Source organism: Capra hircus, chromosome 17, assembly GCF_001704415.2.
Source record: "Capra hircus breed San Clemente chromosome 17, ASM170441v1, whole genome shotgun sequence".
In the NCBI taxonomy this organism is placed as follows: Eukaryota; Metazoa; Chordata; class Mammalia; order Artiodactyla; family Bovidae; genus Capra; species Capra hircus.
This window is the reverse complement of record NC_030824.1, coordinates 26,974,326-26,989,249: the sequence shown is the minus strand read 5'-3', so window position 1 is coordinate 26,989,249 and position 14,924 is coordinate 26,974,326. Positions and strand designations below refer to the sequence as shown.

Below are 14,924 nucleotides of genomic sequence, written 5' to 3'. Positions count from 1 at the left end.
CCGCGGAGCCAGGGCCAGGACTACATTTACCAGGAGCCCCCGCGCCACCCTACGGAGCGTCTCTGGGTTTTGCGTTCGGATATGCTTCTCGGCTGGTCGTGAGTGGACGTGGAGCGCGTGCGCGAGGGGCTGGGGCGCGGCGTGGGCTGCTGGGGCCGGAGCAAGAGGCCGGGCGGGGCCCACGCTGCAGCCGCCTGCCCTGTGGACCCGCGAGGCGCGGGAGCCCGGCTGTGAGCTAGCAAGCAGAGCTGCTGCCTTTGTGACGGTTATTTTGCGCCTGCAGGTGCCGATCGTAGGTATGCATGGGAGGGCTGGACGTGGTTTGCTTGCTAGAGGACCGGGTACCGCGGTTTGCTCACCTCATCCCTGAGGTGAACGATCGTTTCACCAACAATGGTTCTTCCCTATGGTCTTCCTGGGCTGAGCTATCCCCGGAGCCCCTTGGATTCTCGCGGTCGCGCTGGTGGGATTGGACCTTGATGCCCGCTGCGCAGGACGGTGTTGGAGAGTCCGAGCCACATAGTCTCAGCGATGAGAAATAAGGATTCTTCTGTTCCTGTTTCCTTTTTCTTCCCAGCTGAGGCCAGAGGTTTAAATTTTTGCATCTGGCCTTTCCAGCGTCTGCTAAACGTGATCTGATCATGCTATTTTTTTGTTAGGGCAGGAAATTTCTTAACTGTGAATGTGTTAACGTTCATAAAAGAAATCCGACGCGGTTATACTGGTTTTGAAATATGTATATATATATGTGTTGCTGCTGTTAAGTCACTTCAGTCGTGTCCGACTCTGTGCGACCCCATAGACGGCAGCCCACCAGGCTGCCCCGTCCCTAGGATTCTCCAGACAAGAACAATGGAGTTGGTATATATATGTGTGTGTGTGTGCGGGTCGCAAAGAGTCGGACACGTCTGAGCGACTTCACTTTCACTTTCACTGTATTCTAGTCGTGGATACTGTAAAAGTTATATGCTCCAAGCGTTGATAAAATAAGTTTTATTTAATAAGTTTTGTGCCAAAAAGAGCTGGGCCAATTTCTATTTCTAAAAACTTTTTACGTATTGAAATTATTTTATCATTTATCTTCCTCAGAATTGTGTGTCATATTAGTATTTTCAGTGTTTAAAATAGAACAAGTTTGTGTTGGTCTTTAAAAAAAAAAAAAAAACCTGCATGTCTAGCTCCTTTAGTTGTTGCTGCTGCTGCTGCTGCTGCTGCTAAGTCGCTTCAGTCGTGTCCAACTCTGTGCAACCCCATAGACGGCAGCCCACCAGGCTCCCACGTCCCTGGGATTCTCAAGGCAAAAACACTGGAGTGGGTTGCCGTTTCCTTCTCCCGTGCATGAGAGTGAAAAGTGAAAGTGAAGTCACTCAGTCGTGTCCGACTCTTCGGGACCCCATGGACTGCAGCCTACCAGGCTCCTCCATCCATGGGAGTTTCCAGGCAAGAGTACTGGAGTGGGTTGCCATCGCCTTCTCCTCAGTTGTTGAGTTTTCTCTTTTTGTTGTTTGAATCAAATAGTTTAACTAGAAGTGTGTATGTGTTTAAACTAGTTTTATTTTTCAGACTCATCTCATAATTATATTTTTTGTTTTCTCTTGACACTAGAGCACTTAAAGCAATCAAATTTGTACATAATCTAACATCTGGTATGAATATCAAAGAAGAGGTTGTCATTTCTCAAGAGGTTGACAAAAAGTTTGACATCAAAATTATATAGATCCCACCCAAAGTATATGGAGAAGGTGACAAATATAAGTTCTAGCTATACTTCATATGCAGAATATACTGTTAAAGAAAAAAACAGAAGTAAGAGGGAAGACAGATTGTCATCCAAGTTGTGTGTGTATGCTCGTCATGTTGTAGTCTTTGCAACTCCATGGACTGTAGCCTGCCAGGCTTCTCTGTCCATGGAATTTTCCAGGCAAGAATACTGGAGTGGGTTGCTACTTCCTACTCCAGGGGACTTTCTGACCCAGGAATCAAACCCACATCTCTTATGTCTCCTGCATTGGCAGGCAAATTCATTACCCCTTCGCCACCTAAGGAAGCCCATCCAGAATGCCAGCTAAAAAAGTGTTAGTCACATTAGGGATGTCGACTATAGTTAACTGTCTACTAGGATGGTATATAATTTTAAAAGATGGTATAACAAGTGTTGGCAAGCATGTGGGGAAGTTGCAACCCTTGTATGTTGCTTGTGTGAAAATAAAATGATGTAGTCACTATGGAAAACATTTCAATGGGTCCTCAAAAAGCTAAACATAAAGTAACCATATAAGCCAGCAATTCCACTCTTAGGTATAATCATCAGCAGATGAATGAATAAAATGTGGTGGATCTATTCAGAGGAATATTATTTAGCCATTAAAAAGAGAGAAATGCTGGTTCAGGCTACAACTTGTATGAACCAAAATGTCAACTTGAAAAAATGCACAACATGAAAGTTGTGAGTTAAGTTTTATTTGGGGCAAAACGAGGACTGGAGCCCGGGAGACAACATCTGAGACCACTCTGAGAAACTGTTCCAAAGAGGCAGGGGAGAAAGTCAGTATATTTGTGATTGTGTTGAAGGGAGAATTCATTCAATCAAGTACTGCTGCTACTGCTAAGTCACTTCAGTCGTGTCTGACTCTGTGCGACCCCATAGACGGCAGCCTACCAGGCTCCCCCATCCCTGGGATTCTCCAGGCAAGAACACTGGTGTGGGTTGCCATTTCCTTCTTCAATGCATGAAAGTGAAAAGTGAAAGTGAAGTTGCTCAGTCATGTCCGACTCTTCACGTACCCATGGACTGCAGCCTACCAAGCTCCTCTGCCCATGGGATTTTCCAGGCAAGAGTACTGGAGTGGGGTGCCATTGCCTTCTCCGACATATCTTCCCAAAGGTTTCTGCTAGTCTGGTGAAGCTTTTGCTTGTCACAAGGAACAATCATCAACATGAAGGATTTCGGTGCTTTCTAGATATGAAGAGAAACAAGAATTGGGCTCCTTAAATCTGCTCCTGAAAACTATCTAACTGAAGATGTATCCTGTCAGTTTTTGCCCCCACCGAGCACAGAATACCTCGTTTCTGCTTTCCACCCTGAACTCCTTTCAGGGAATGTTGAAGGTTAGCAGCTGCAGCAGCATATGACTTAATCATTATAGAGGTAGATGACAAGTGCCAATTTGTAGTTAACAAAAATATTATACTGAGCGCAATAAACCAGACACAGACATATGATTTGAATCAACTATAGTATGATTTCTTTTTAACCTATAAGGGAAACAAATCTGAAAAAATGTATGTGTGTGCGTGTAACTAAGTCACTTTGCTATACATCTGGAACTACCACAAAGTAGAAAATCGCTATACTTGAATAATAAAAGAGATTTTTTAAACAAGAGAAAGGATTCAATATAGTATTAGAACCATTCAATTCCAAATAAAATTTAACACAGAAATCTAGAGATTGTGGAGGGGAGGCAGTCTTTGGAGCTCTTTTCTTCCTACTCCTGGGGATTTTGATCACTGTACATGTATTTCTGGAACAGTCTGATGTCTTCTGTGTGGGTGTGTAGGTACATGCAGCTGGTCTGAGGGAATCTAGGCTCATGATTAACGAGCCCCTAATCACAGCACCTCTCCTCAAGTTTCTTCCTTTCCCACAGCTTCACTTGCTCGATATCTCCTGCTTCTCAGGAAGTTTTGTCAGGAACAAGGAGGGCATGGAGGCTGAGTTGCTAACTGCCCGGTCCCACGTAAGTTGGGCTGCCTTCATTCTCTTTTGTTTTCCAACTGGGAATCCATTTTTGGTTAAAGGTTCTTAAGGGATCCATATGTCAGTCACCTCCCCCTGCAGACTGGCACTATTTTGTTTGCTTTATTTATAGTTGTTTTATTTCCTTTCATATCAAAGAAACACAGCTTGGACAGAAATGTGTGGATTATCAAGGATTCTAATGAGATGCTGTTTGTCCACAGTGAGGAACTGAGCACACAGCAAGCTTTCTCCCTCAAAGATGATCACAGAACTGGGGGTACTGGTGCCTTTTTGAGGGATTCTCTGGTCCCTGGTAGTCTTGGGTGTGTGGCTGGCTTGTTAGTTCCTGCCTGGGGACTGCCTGTTTGGAGGAGCTTGGGGATAAGTTGTGTAATTATCCAGGAGTAACTAAAATGAAGACAGGAAGAGCCTGGGGGAGGGTGGATCCTCTGGGGACAGAGTTACTGGGTCGGGAACCCTCCTTTAGCCTCTCTCAGCTTCTCCCCTAGATCACCCCCTCATGTTTCATGTGTATTGAAAACCCTACCAGAGAACATAGCCTTTGCTTTGGGCTGTCCTACATATTTTGAAGGATTTAAGAAAAATAATCTACAGTATTTATCCAGATACTTACTTTTTTTTTTTTTTAATTTGGCCACTCCACATGGCATGTGGGATCTTAGTTCCCTGACCAGGGATGGAACCCACACCCCATGCATTGTAAGCCCAGGGTCTTAATCACTGGACCGTCAGGGAAGTCCCCAAATATTTGCTCTCTGTCTTTCTTATCTGTCATTCCTTAGATGTAAAATTTCTCTCTTGTATTATTTTCCTTGCCTGAAGAATTCCCTTTAGCATACCTTTAGAGCTGGTCTGCTGGTAACAAATCCTGTTTAACTTTATTTGAGAATGTATTTTTCATCATTCCTGAAAGATATTTTCACCTAGCATTGAAATTCTTGCATGACAGTTCATTTCTTTCAACATTAAAAACGCCCACTATTCCACTATCTTTTTATCTTCACAGATCTTTGATGAAAAACACTCAGTCATTCAAATGGGTTTTTTTCCTTCTGTGTGTCATCTACAGTTCTTTTTGATGTGGCTGATAAAAACCTTGCTTCTGTATCTGTTATTTTGTTGCCATAAAATATAAGCTCTTCTCCATTTTTTAATGCCTACCAATGTTTAAGAAAAATGTTTTAGAAATTATTTGAGGTCATGAAACATGGCCACATTGGTTTCTTAAGTGTTAAGTTGTACTTGAATTCAAGACTGTTTTTCCCTCCTTTTCCTGCCTTGTATTAAGTTCTAATTATTTCACATAAGTGTAGATTAACTGATTCTCCTTGCTTTAGCTGTTTACAACATACTTGATTTAAATGAGAGTGTTTCTGACAGTTTCTTAACCTAAAGTGTAACATGAAGCTGGTTTCTAGACAGTGCATAGCATTCCTTTTAGGGGTTGACCAGAAGTAGACATAAATACTACTCATTCCTAGAATAAATTCTGTTCTATTCTCTTTCACTACCCAAGGGCTATCTGCCTAATCTTCCTGTTAATATTTGGGAAAGTGGGGGAGCAGAGATACACATCAGGCTCACATTTGCTTCATGTTGTAGACACTGGTGACCTTCAAGGACATACTTGTGAACTTCACCAGGGAAGAGTGGAAACTGCTGGACACTGCTCAGCAGATCATGTACAAAGATGTGATGCTGGAAAACTACAGAAACCTGGTGTCTTTAGGTGAGACCAACCTCTCTTTGTGCAGTGGGTGGGAATTGTTTTGATTTGTTGAATTTTAAGAAATTGTATATTTTGCATATAATTATATGTTTTATATTTTAAGAAGTATATATTTTGCTGCCTCTGTAGCCCTACCTTGTCTATTCTTCAGAGCCCCCACAGGACTGTTGAAGGGTCAGGAGTTGGGCTTGAACTGGGATGTTTCTTTGTGTCTAGCCCAGAGCTCCTAACCCTTGCCCAGTACTTTATCTTTCACTGTAAACAGGGCATCAGCTTCCCAAACCAGATGTGATCCTGCGGTTGGAGAAGGGGGAGGAGCCGTGGCTGGTGGAGAGAGAGATTCACCAAGAGACCCATCCAGGTAAGGACCAGACCCCTGCTCAGAGAAGGAATTGCTGGTCTCTAGTTTTCCATATTTCAAAGACAAGGACTGAGTTTATTTACCTTCTGTTTCCGCATTGCTCAGCTGCCTTCTTCAGTCTTGTCACACTTCAATTTGCATTCATGAAAATTATCTTTCTGTGGATGTGCTTGGCTCCAGCCCTGTTCATAGTGCTTTCTTGATTCTTACCACTAGCTCTAGCATCTGCACCCTCTTGTTTATCATAGAATTACTTCTCATCTTTAACTGTCCTTTCCCTGTCCTGTGTCCCTTCCCATAGCCTTCATTCTGCTGCTTTGTGTAAGCTCTGCTCTGGGACCTCATCGCCCACTCCTGCTCTGGGTTTGTTTTCTGCCAGGTAGAAGACGGCTACAGACAACTCACTGTCAACAGTCCTTGTTGACGTAACTCTCCTTCCTTCCCAGAATTGCTGCTCTCAAAAACACCTGTTTTCTCACTGTCATCTAGCTTTATTTAATGTTCTTTTTCAGTTTACTCCTATTCATTTTAATCTTAACATCTCCAATTTGCTGATTGTTATGAGGATTCCTAGCATCATTCCTTTTTCCAACTTCCCCTGTGTAGAGCAGATCAGCCTTCTGGGCTAAGAAATAGAAGGCAGTCCTCCATCTTCCTCCTCCTCTGTTCCCACTGAGTGATCATTTCCCTGACCTCTGTTTCTAAGCTCAGTGCCCTGACATCTTTCTCCTTGGCCCAGCCATCCTGGTCTGGATCATGCTGCCTGTGGTCAATTTCACATGGGGCAGAGAAGCCAGCACACGTGCCAGTGACCCCTGTGCCCTTGTGGGCACCATGGCCCCCCAGGCTCAGTGCAGTCCAGGCATGCTGTAACCCTCCACAACCATTTCCCTCTGACACATCCACACATACCAGGCATTCCCTGCATTTCAGGCTTCCCGTGTGATGTAACCAGAGTCTCAGTCATGCTAGAAGTTTCACCTCCTATTCTTTGTGAAAACTTTTGACTTGTTAAGTACAGGTTCCTTAAGGTTTTCTGAGCTTTCATTTTGTTTATACTTTTTAAAAATTTATTTATTTATTTTTGGCCGTGCTGGGTCTTTATTGCTGTTGGCACTAGTTGCAGCTAGTGGGGGCTATTCTCTAGTTGTGGTTCACAGGCGTCTCATTGCAGTGGCTTCTCTTGTTGCAGAGTATAGGCCTCAGGGTGCACAGGCTTCAGTAGTTGTGATGCATGGGCTTAGTTGCCCATGGCATCCAGCATCCTCCCAGACCAGAATTGGACCCATGTCTCCTGCATTGGCAGGCAGATTCTTATCCACTGTGCCACTAGGGAAATCCTGTCTCTACTCTTAAATGTCATAAATGTCTTAAATTGTTTAAATGTCATAAATTGTTTCAGACCTTTTTACACTGGGCCTTGTAGATGACTGTATCAAATACCTGTCTCAGGGAAGGTCTCTTAGACACTGGAAAGTACTTGATCCCTCAGCTGCTTTGGAGCCATGGCAGGAAAAACTGTTCTCTGTTTCTTTTTTTCCCCTATTTTTTCCTATCTGTATTTTTTCCAATCCTGTGTTGAGTTCCTGGATGCCTATCTGTTGACAAGTATCCAAAAATAACTGTATAACCAACAGTTTACATTTTGGTGTAAATTTTATTGTCAAAGAAATACTAAAGTTCCATACATGTGCTTAATCACCTGGAATTTGAGGGAATCTACAAGCCACGGGAACTTCATTATTAAAATGAAAAGTATTATGGGTGATGGCTTTAAAAACTCAGATGAGTTCATTAATGGCTGCTACAGATTTTGAAGATAACTCAGGTGGGTTATCTCCCATGTTACAGAATATGTGGAATATTTTTAGGACTTTAATACATTTAATTTTTCTGTTGCTTTACTCAGACTTGTCCATCCATACCCAGCTCCACCCCTCATCATATGTGTTCATTTTAGAATTTTCCAGCTGGCATTTGTAGTGTGAAAAACTTATCCATGGGATTTTGATGCATGGAGTAGAGGAGAGGAAAAAGATGGCATGTACCTATCAAAACTCATCAAGGTAGAGGTATTTGTAAGTGTAATGGACTTTATTGCTGTTTGTTGTTTAGTTGCTAGTCATGTCCAGCTCTTTTGCAACCTGATGGACTGTAGCCTGCCAGACTTCTCTGTCCATGGGATTTTCGAGGCAAAAAGACTGGAGTGAGTTGCCATTTTCTTCTCCAGGAGGATCTTCCTGACCTGGGATCAAACCCACATTTCCTGCATTGGCAGGTGGATTCTTAACCACTGAGCCAAAGGGAAGCCCAATGAACTCTGTTGTTAAGCCTTTAAAAGGAAGTAGATAACTGCACTTTGCTATAACATGGATGAACTTTGGGGACAGTCTGCTGGGTGAAATAAGTCAGTCACAAAAGGACAAATAGTGTATCATTCCACATATATAAGGCACTTGAAGTAGCCAAAATCATAAAGACACAAAATATACTGGTAATTGCTGAGCACTGGGTTGAGAGAAGATTGGAGTATTATTGTTTAACAGTATAGAGCTTCCATTTTAGAAGATAAAAACAGCTGTTGGAGATGACTGCACAACAATGTGAAGATACTTAATACTTGAATCATGTACTTAAAAATGGTTAAGATGGTACATTTAAAAAATTTTTTTTAATTGAAGGATAATTGCTTTACAGAATTTTGTATTTTTTCTCTCATACATCAACAAGAATCAGCCATAGGTACATTTTATGTTATATGTATTTTTTTAATCACAATTTTTTTAAAAAAGAAATCAGAGTGGGTAAGAAACAAATGACTAACAAAATTGTGAATGAAAATTAGGACTGGGAATGGGGATTGGGTTGTACAAAGAAGGCAGTTAGGAGCCTGGCACAGGGATTGTTTTGCCAGGTGTCTTAGTTTCCTGTGGCAACCAAAACTAAGTTCCACAAATCAGGTGGCTTAAATCAACACATTTACTTTCTCACAGTTCTAGAGGTCTGAAGTCAAGGTGTAGGCAGGGCTGTGTGCCCTCTGAGGCTTCAGGGGAGGATGCTTCCTGCCTCTCCTAACTTTGGTGCCCCAGGTGCCCTTTGGCTTGTAGACACATCGCCTCCATCTTCACATGGTCACCTCCCCTGTGTGTCTGTCTCTGTGTCTCCTCTCCTTTCCTTGTAAGGACTCCAGTCAGATGGGATTAGGGTCCTCCTACTCCAGTAATACTTCATCTTAACTAATTACTTTTGCAATGATCCTATTTCCAAATAAGGTCATAACCTGTAATGTTGGGGGTTAAGACTTCAACATATCTTCTTTGGGGAACACAATTCACCCTGTATGTCAGGTAAGAATAGATATTGCCCCACTTACATAGGAAGAGGTGATATTGGGTAAATTGTGGATTTTTTTCTAGATTTCAGAAACAAACATTTTAGCCAAAAGGCATTGAGAAACAAATACAGGCTCTGAAGCAGGGAAAGTAACTTGCAGTAGTATGCATGTGTATAAGTAGAAGGGCGAAAAGTCCAGGAGAATGTGAATTAGGGTTCAGGTTCTGAGTTAATATTCTGTGTTAGTCCTGTCAATTTTAATAAAGTCTTGATGTCTCAGAACAAAGGAATCAAAGCAGAAGGCGGGAATGATGCCAGCAGTGAGCATTACAAACTGTACTGCTTTGGTGATGAACTTCCACCTTATATGATACTTAGGATAACCTTATAGGTCCTTAGATGACAGATAAGCAATATGATTTTTGAAAAGTTTAGCACTTTGTCTAAATTCACCACTAGTAGTGGCAAAGCTTAGGTTAGCAGCCATATCTGGGTAACTTAGGTGCAGTTGCTCTTCCAGCCTGTCACACAGCCTTTCTGAAAGGTTCGCCATGTCAGACACTTGGAATTATTCTGCACTGCTTTGGTGATATACATAAGAACCATTTCCTGCCATAGAGCTGTGTTCTTGGTTTAGGAATGTGAAGAATTCATGTCAGAGAAAGGCCTGGCAGCAAGAAGACCCATTAGGCCCTTATATCATCATTAGTTGAATTAGGTAATGGCAGCAGCCCCTTCTGTGGTTTTCCTAAACTGCCACCCCAGCACTGAATATCTTGATCCCACATGTCACAGCTAATCCTGTGGCTTCTCTTACTCTCTTTGCTCCTTTTATATGCATATTATAGCCCATCACATTTCCTGTCAATGAGTCTTCTATCCCTTTTTCTCTATCACAGTTATAAAACCATATTTGAAAGCAACAGTACAGGACTTAACATACTTTTTTCTACATCCATCCTACCATTCTGACCTTAATACTTCTTTTAGTTATAGAAGCTTTTCCATTTCTTTCAGATTTGGAAACTTCAGTTGAAATTAAATCAACTTCCACTAAGAGCATTTCTAATGATAAATACTCCTGTGATGTTAAAATGGAAAGAATGGCAAAGAGTGATCTCTGGTATTTGTCACTGGAAGAAGTCTGGACTTGTGGTGGTCAGTTGGACAGGCCCCAGGACAGCCAGGAGAGACATCTGAGACAAGTGGCATTCACCCAAAAGAAAGTACTTCCTCAGGAGAGAGTATGTGAAAGTGGGAAGTATAGGGGAAACTGTTTTCTGCCTGCTCAACTAGTACTGCAAGAGTATTTCTGTAAACATGATTCAAATCCTAAAGGTTCGAAACACAATTTGGTTTTCAGTGGCCATCAGGAAAGTTGTGCAAGGAACAGTAATGAATCCAGTCAAACTTTCTGTCAAAACATCCGCCTTATTCAATTTCCAAGAACTCAAGCAAGAGATAAATCATATAGATGCCCTGAAAACAATTCTCTTACTCATGGTACATCCCTTGGTATATCAAAGGGTGCGCATAGAGAAAAACCCTATGAATGTAAGGAATGTGGAAAATTCTTCAGCTGGCGCTCTAATCTTACCAGGCACCGTCTTATTCATACTGGAGAAAAACCTTATGAATGTAAGGAATGTGGAAAATCTTTCAGCCGAAGTTCTCACCTCATAGGACATCAAAAGACTCATACTGGTGAAGAACCATATGAGTGTAAAGAATGTGGAAAATCCTTCAGCTGGTTCTCTCACCTTGTTACCCATCAGAGAACTCATACAGGAGACAAACTGTACACATGTAGTCAGTGTGGGAAGTCTTTTGTTCACAGCTCTAGGCTTATTAGGCACCAGAGAACTCACACTGGAGAGAAACCCTATGAATGTCCTGAATGTGGGAAATCTTTCAGACAGAGCACACATCTCATTCTGCATCAGAGAACTCATGTTAGAGTGAGGCCCTATGAATGCAGTGAATGTGGGAAGTCTTACAGCCAGAGATCTCACCTTGTTGTCCATCACAGAACTCACACTGGGCTGAAACCCTTTGAGTGTAAAGACTGTGGAAAATGCTTCAGTCGAAGCTCTCACCTTTTCTCACATCAGAGAACCCATACTGGGGAGAAGCCATACGAATGTCATGACTGTGGAAAATCCTTCAGCCAGAGTTCTGCCCTCATTGTGCACCAGAGAATTCATACTGGAGAGAAACCATATGAGTGTTGTCAGTGTGGGAAAGCCTTCATTAGAAAGAATGACCTTATTAAGCATCAGAGGGTTCATGTTGGAGATGAGACCTATAAATGTAATCAGTGTGGAATCATCTTCAGCCAGAACTCTCCACTTATAGTGTATCAAATAGCTCATACTGGAGAGCAGTTCCTAACATGTAATCAGTGTGGGACAGCACTTGTTAATACCCCTAATGTTATTAGATACCAGACAAATCTTATTCGGGAAAATGCATATTAAGGTCATAAAGATGGACTACTTCCCAAAGAACAATAACTTTATTTAGCACTTGAGAGCTCCTTTTGGAGAGAAGTTGCTTTCAATCTTGTTCCTACACTTATGTGCACTAGAAAGTTGGCCCTGGAGGGGGAAAAACACAAAAATTTCACCTTAACACGTCAGATTGTCTTCTTTTTCCAAATTCCTACAAAAGTAATTGGTCTGGGAGCATTCATGGACAAACCTTAAATGCTAAAATCTGAGAAGGAACCATTAGGTAAGTGAGTTGTTGGTAAGTGATCCAGCTTTGTTTGCTTCAAAACAAATGAGAGCGCTACCTCAAAAAGATAAATGAAAGCTGTTGCTGAGGAGAATAAAAAATGGGTGTAGTTATGGTAACAGACAATAGAAAATTGTATTCCAGTGAGTTAATATCCCATTTTTCACTTGATCATCCCTCTCTCCTGGGACACTTTGTAGTGTTCAGTTAGTTTTATGTGTCTGGTGTAAACCACACTTTGGCTAGCAGCAGGGAAGATCTTATCATGAAAAATGGTGAAGGAAGAACAAGTTTACTACCAGTACTACCCAGGTTGGATATATTTGCATGTGGGCAAGAACTGAAAACATGTATATGGATAAATGAACAAAATTGAGTTGTTAGATAATGGAATTATGAATAAGTTTTATAGTCTAGCCAGTGTCACTGTAACAATTTGAAGATACTTTTAAATATTAAAAAAGGATATTGTTTTCTCTATTCCGCTATTAGTGAAGCTTGAGAACCTCCTGCTAGCAAATTTTCCCATCACTTCTAAGTTGTTTGGAGTCATAGAGTTGTACTCCTTGGGACAAGCTGCCAAAGGCTCCTGGGAGCTTAAACACAATGCTTCTCTGGATGTTGGGACCTAAAAGAGTGGCAAATTTGGGCACACTAGAAAGGGTCTCCATTTGATCCTGAGCGGGTGCGTGGGCAATACCTAGCACAAGTATGCTCTTAAACAGTGCTGCCCAAGGCGACCCTCCTTCCAAAGTAGTCTCATATCTTTATGAAGAAAGCAGTGGTCAAGAGTATATATTTGAGCTGGACTCCCAAGTTGAAATCCCACCTCTGTCCATCACTTGCTGGTTAACCTTGGGCATGCTGCTTGGCCTCTCTGTGCCTGAATTACAGATGTCCTTCTCTGCAGATTAGGGATGACATCACTTACCTCATGGGATTGTGGTTAGTAGTAAACAAGTAACATACAAACAGAGCAGAATATGCCTGACATGTATGAAGTGCTTTATTACATTAGCTGCAATTATTAATATTACTTTATTGTCCCACTAAACTGTCTGTCGTTTACTTTAAACTGACTCAATTGCTGGCTGAGTTCCCATTTCCCTTCCAGTCACACATATCTTCCCTTTTAACCACATTAGAACTTATCACCCAAGGAATCACTCACCCTCAGTGGGTGTTTGGATATATTTATGTGGATCAGTAAACAACTTTTAATCTTGTTTGCAAAAGCAATCTCTTTTATACAGAGGTTTTCCCTTCAAGGGAGAGGATCCTAGTCTTCATATTTTCTGTTAAGTCCATGACCCAAAACAGATTTAGATAGAGAATCTGTTTTAATTCTGTTTCATTCTGGCTCGTGTGTGTGTGTGTGTGTGTAGGGGGCTGGGGTGGGAGAAGGGGCTGACCATCATTTGCCATTTTCTAGCAAATGATACATATTGGTACATATGGTAGATGCTCAATGATTGCTGAATGATATACTACTGAGAACAACAGGACAACGCCCTGGCTTTCTCTCCCAAGACAAATCTAGAAATGCTCCTTAGATTTGAGAGACCTGAGACCTGCAGAAGTGAGAGGTCACAGCTCATTCCTCCTGGTGCAGTTGAGGAGGAGCGAGTTGGCCCAGGCCTCATATTTTGAGAACCTCCTGGCACCTCAGTTATGGCTGAGTAACTCCTCAGTGATTACACACCATTCATGTGTTTAATGTAGTCCTACCAGAAATGGTTTTGATTGCAAGCAGTGATTCTTTGTGGGTGTAAAAGAGGAGCCCCTCAGCTGTGCCTCTTAGAATTTCTGATAACCCATGGCTCAGTTTTCTTGAACTGTGTAGTGGAGATACTGCTGGTATCTACCTCTGAAGGTAGTTGTTTGGATTAAGTGAAATAATGTGTAAAGTACTTGAAACAGTGCCTGGCACATAGGAAGTACTGTATGTGTTTAGCTATTAATAATAATAATGTTACTATTATTAACACCCTAAGGAATGTATGTCTGTAGATGATCACTGAAGCATTACTTACAATACTGTAAAATTTTCAATATTAAAAATGGATAATAGAAAAGTTGTTATATATAGACATTAAAGTTTCACAAACAGAAAGCTTGATAACATGAAAAAAGTTGTGATGTTATGAAAAAAGCATGATAAATAATTGTCAATATAGAGTAAGCTCAGATATGTAAAATAAATTAACTTCAAACAACTGAAATGAATCTCACTCAAAACTTTAAGGAGATTTGTCAAAAGATAATAACAGCCTACATATTGGGAGAATTGGTGTTTACTTTTCTTTTTCTTGGTACTTTTCTTTCCGAAGTCTCTTCAAAGAATATATATTCCTTTTTAGGATGGGGGAAACAGTCTCTTCAGTGATGGAATGCTTTTTCTTCGAAAGTTCTTATCTACAAATAATCTACTGGAACTTTTAAAACGGGGAATTGGCAAGGTTGCACGATACTAGATCAATGTACAAAAATTGATTTGTATAAGCAGTGAACGGTTTGTAAATGAAATACCATCCTATTTGCAATGATACAAAAATATTAAATATTTAAGTATATTTAATGAATTGAGCAAGATCTATACAATGAAAGTATAAAACATTGCTGAAAGACATTCGGGAACACAGAAAACACATAATAAACAGATTATAAGTGGAGAAATACACTATGGTCAAGGATGGAAAAACTCAATATAGTAGGAGAGTAATTCTCCCCACACTGATCTTTAAGTTCAGAGGCATTTGTAGAAATTGACAAGTTTAGGGGATGGTCCTAAGAGGTGGAGGAATAGGATGGGGAGACCACTTTCTCCCTGACAAATTCATCAAAAGAACATTTGAACGCTGAGTAAATTACACAAAACAACTTCTGAATGCTGGCAGAGGACATCAGTTCAGTTCAGTTCAGTTCAGTCGCTCAGTCGTGTACGACTCTTTGCGACCCCATGAGTTGCAGCACGCCAGGCCTCCCTGTTCATCACCATCTCC

At 41.4% G+C, this 14,924-nt stretch overlaps 1 protein-coding gene across 3 annotated transcripts; it reads left to right on the top strand.

Annotated features, from left to right (window-relative positions):
• ZNF10 (zinc finger protein 10) lies at positions 122-14,463 on the top strand. Of its 3 annotated transcripts, XM_005691316.3 has the most exons (5): positions 122-296; positions 3,651-3,740; positions 5,366-5,492; positions 5,758-5,853; positions 10,204-14,463. In XM_005691316.3, the coding sequence occupies exons 2-5, from the start codon at positions 3,708-3,710 to the stop codon at positions 11,661-11,663; spliced, it is 1,716 nt and encodes a 571-aa protein (XP_005691373.1). In that variant the 5' UTR covers positions 122-296; positions 3,651-3,707; the 3' UTR covers positions 11,664-14,463. The 3 variants fall into 3 exon arrangements, with proteins under 3 accessions (XP_005691373.1, XP_017916957.1, XP_013826024.1); XM_018061468.1 differs by lacking the exon at positions 3,651-3,740; XM_013970570.2 differs by lacking the exon at positions 122-296 and having other exon boundaries at positions 2,817-3,740.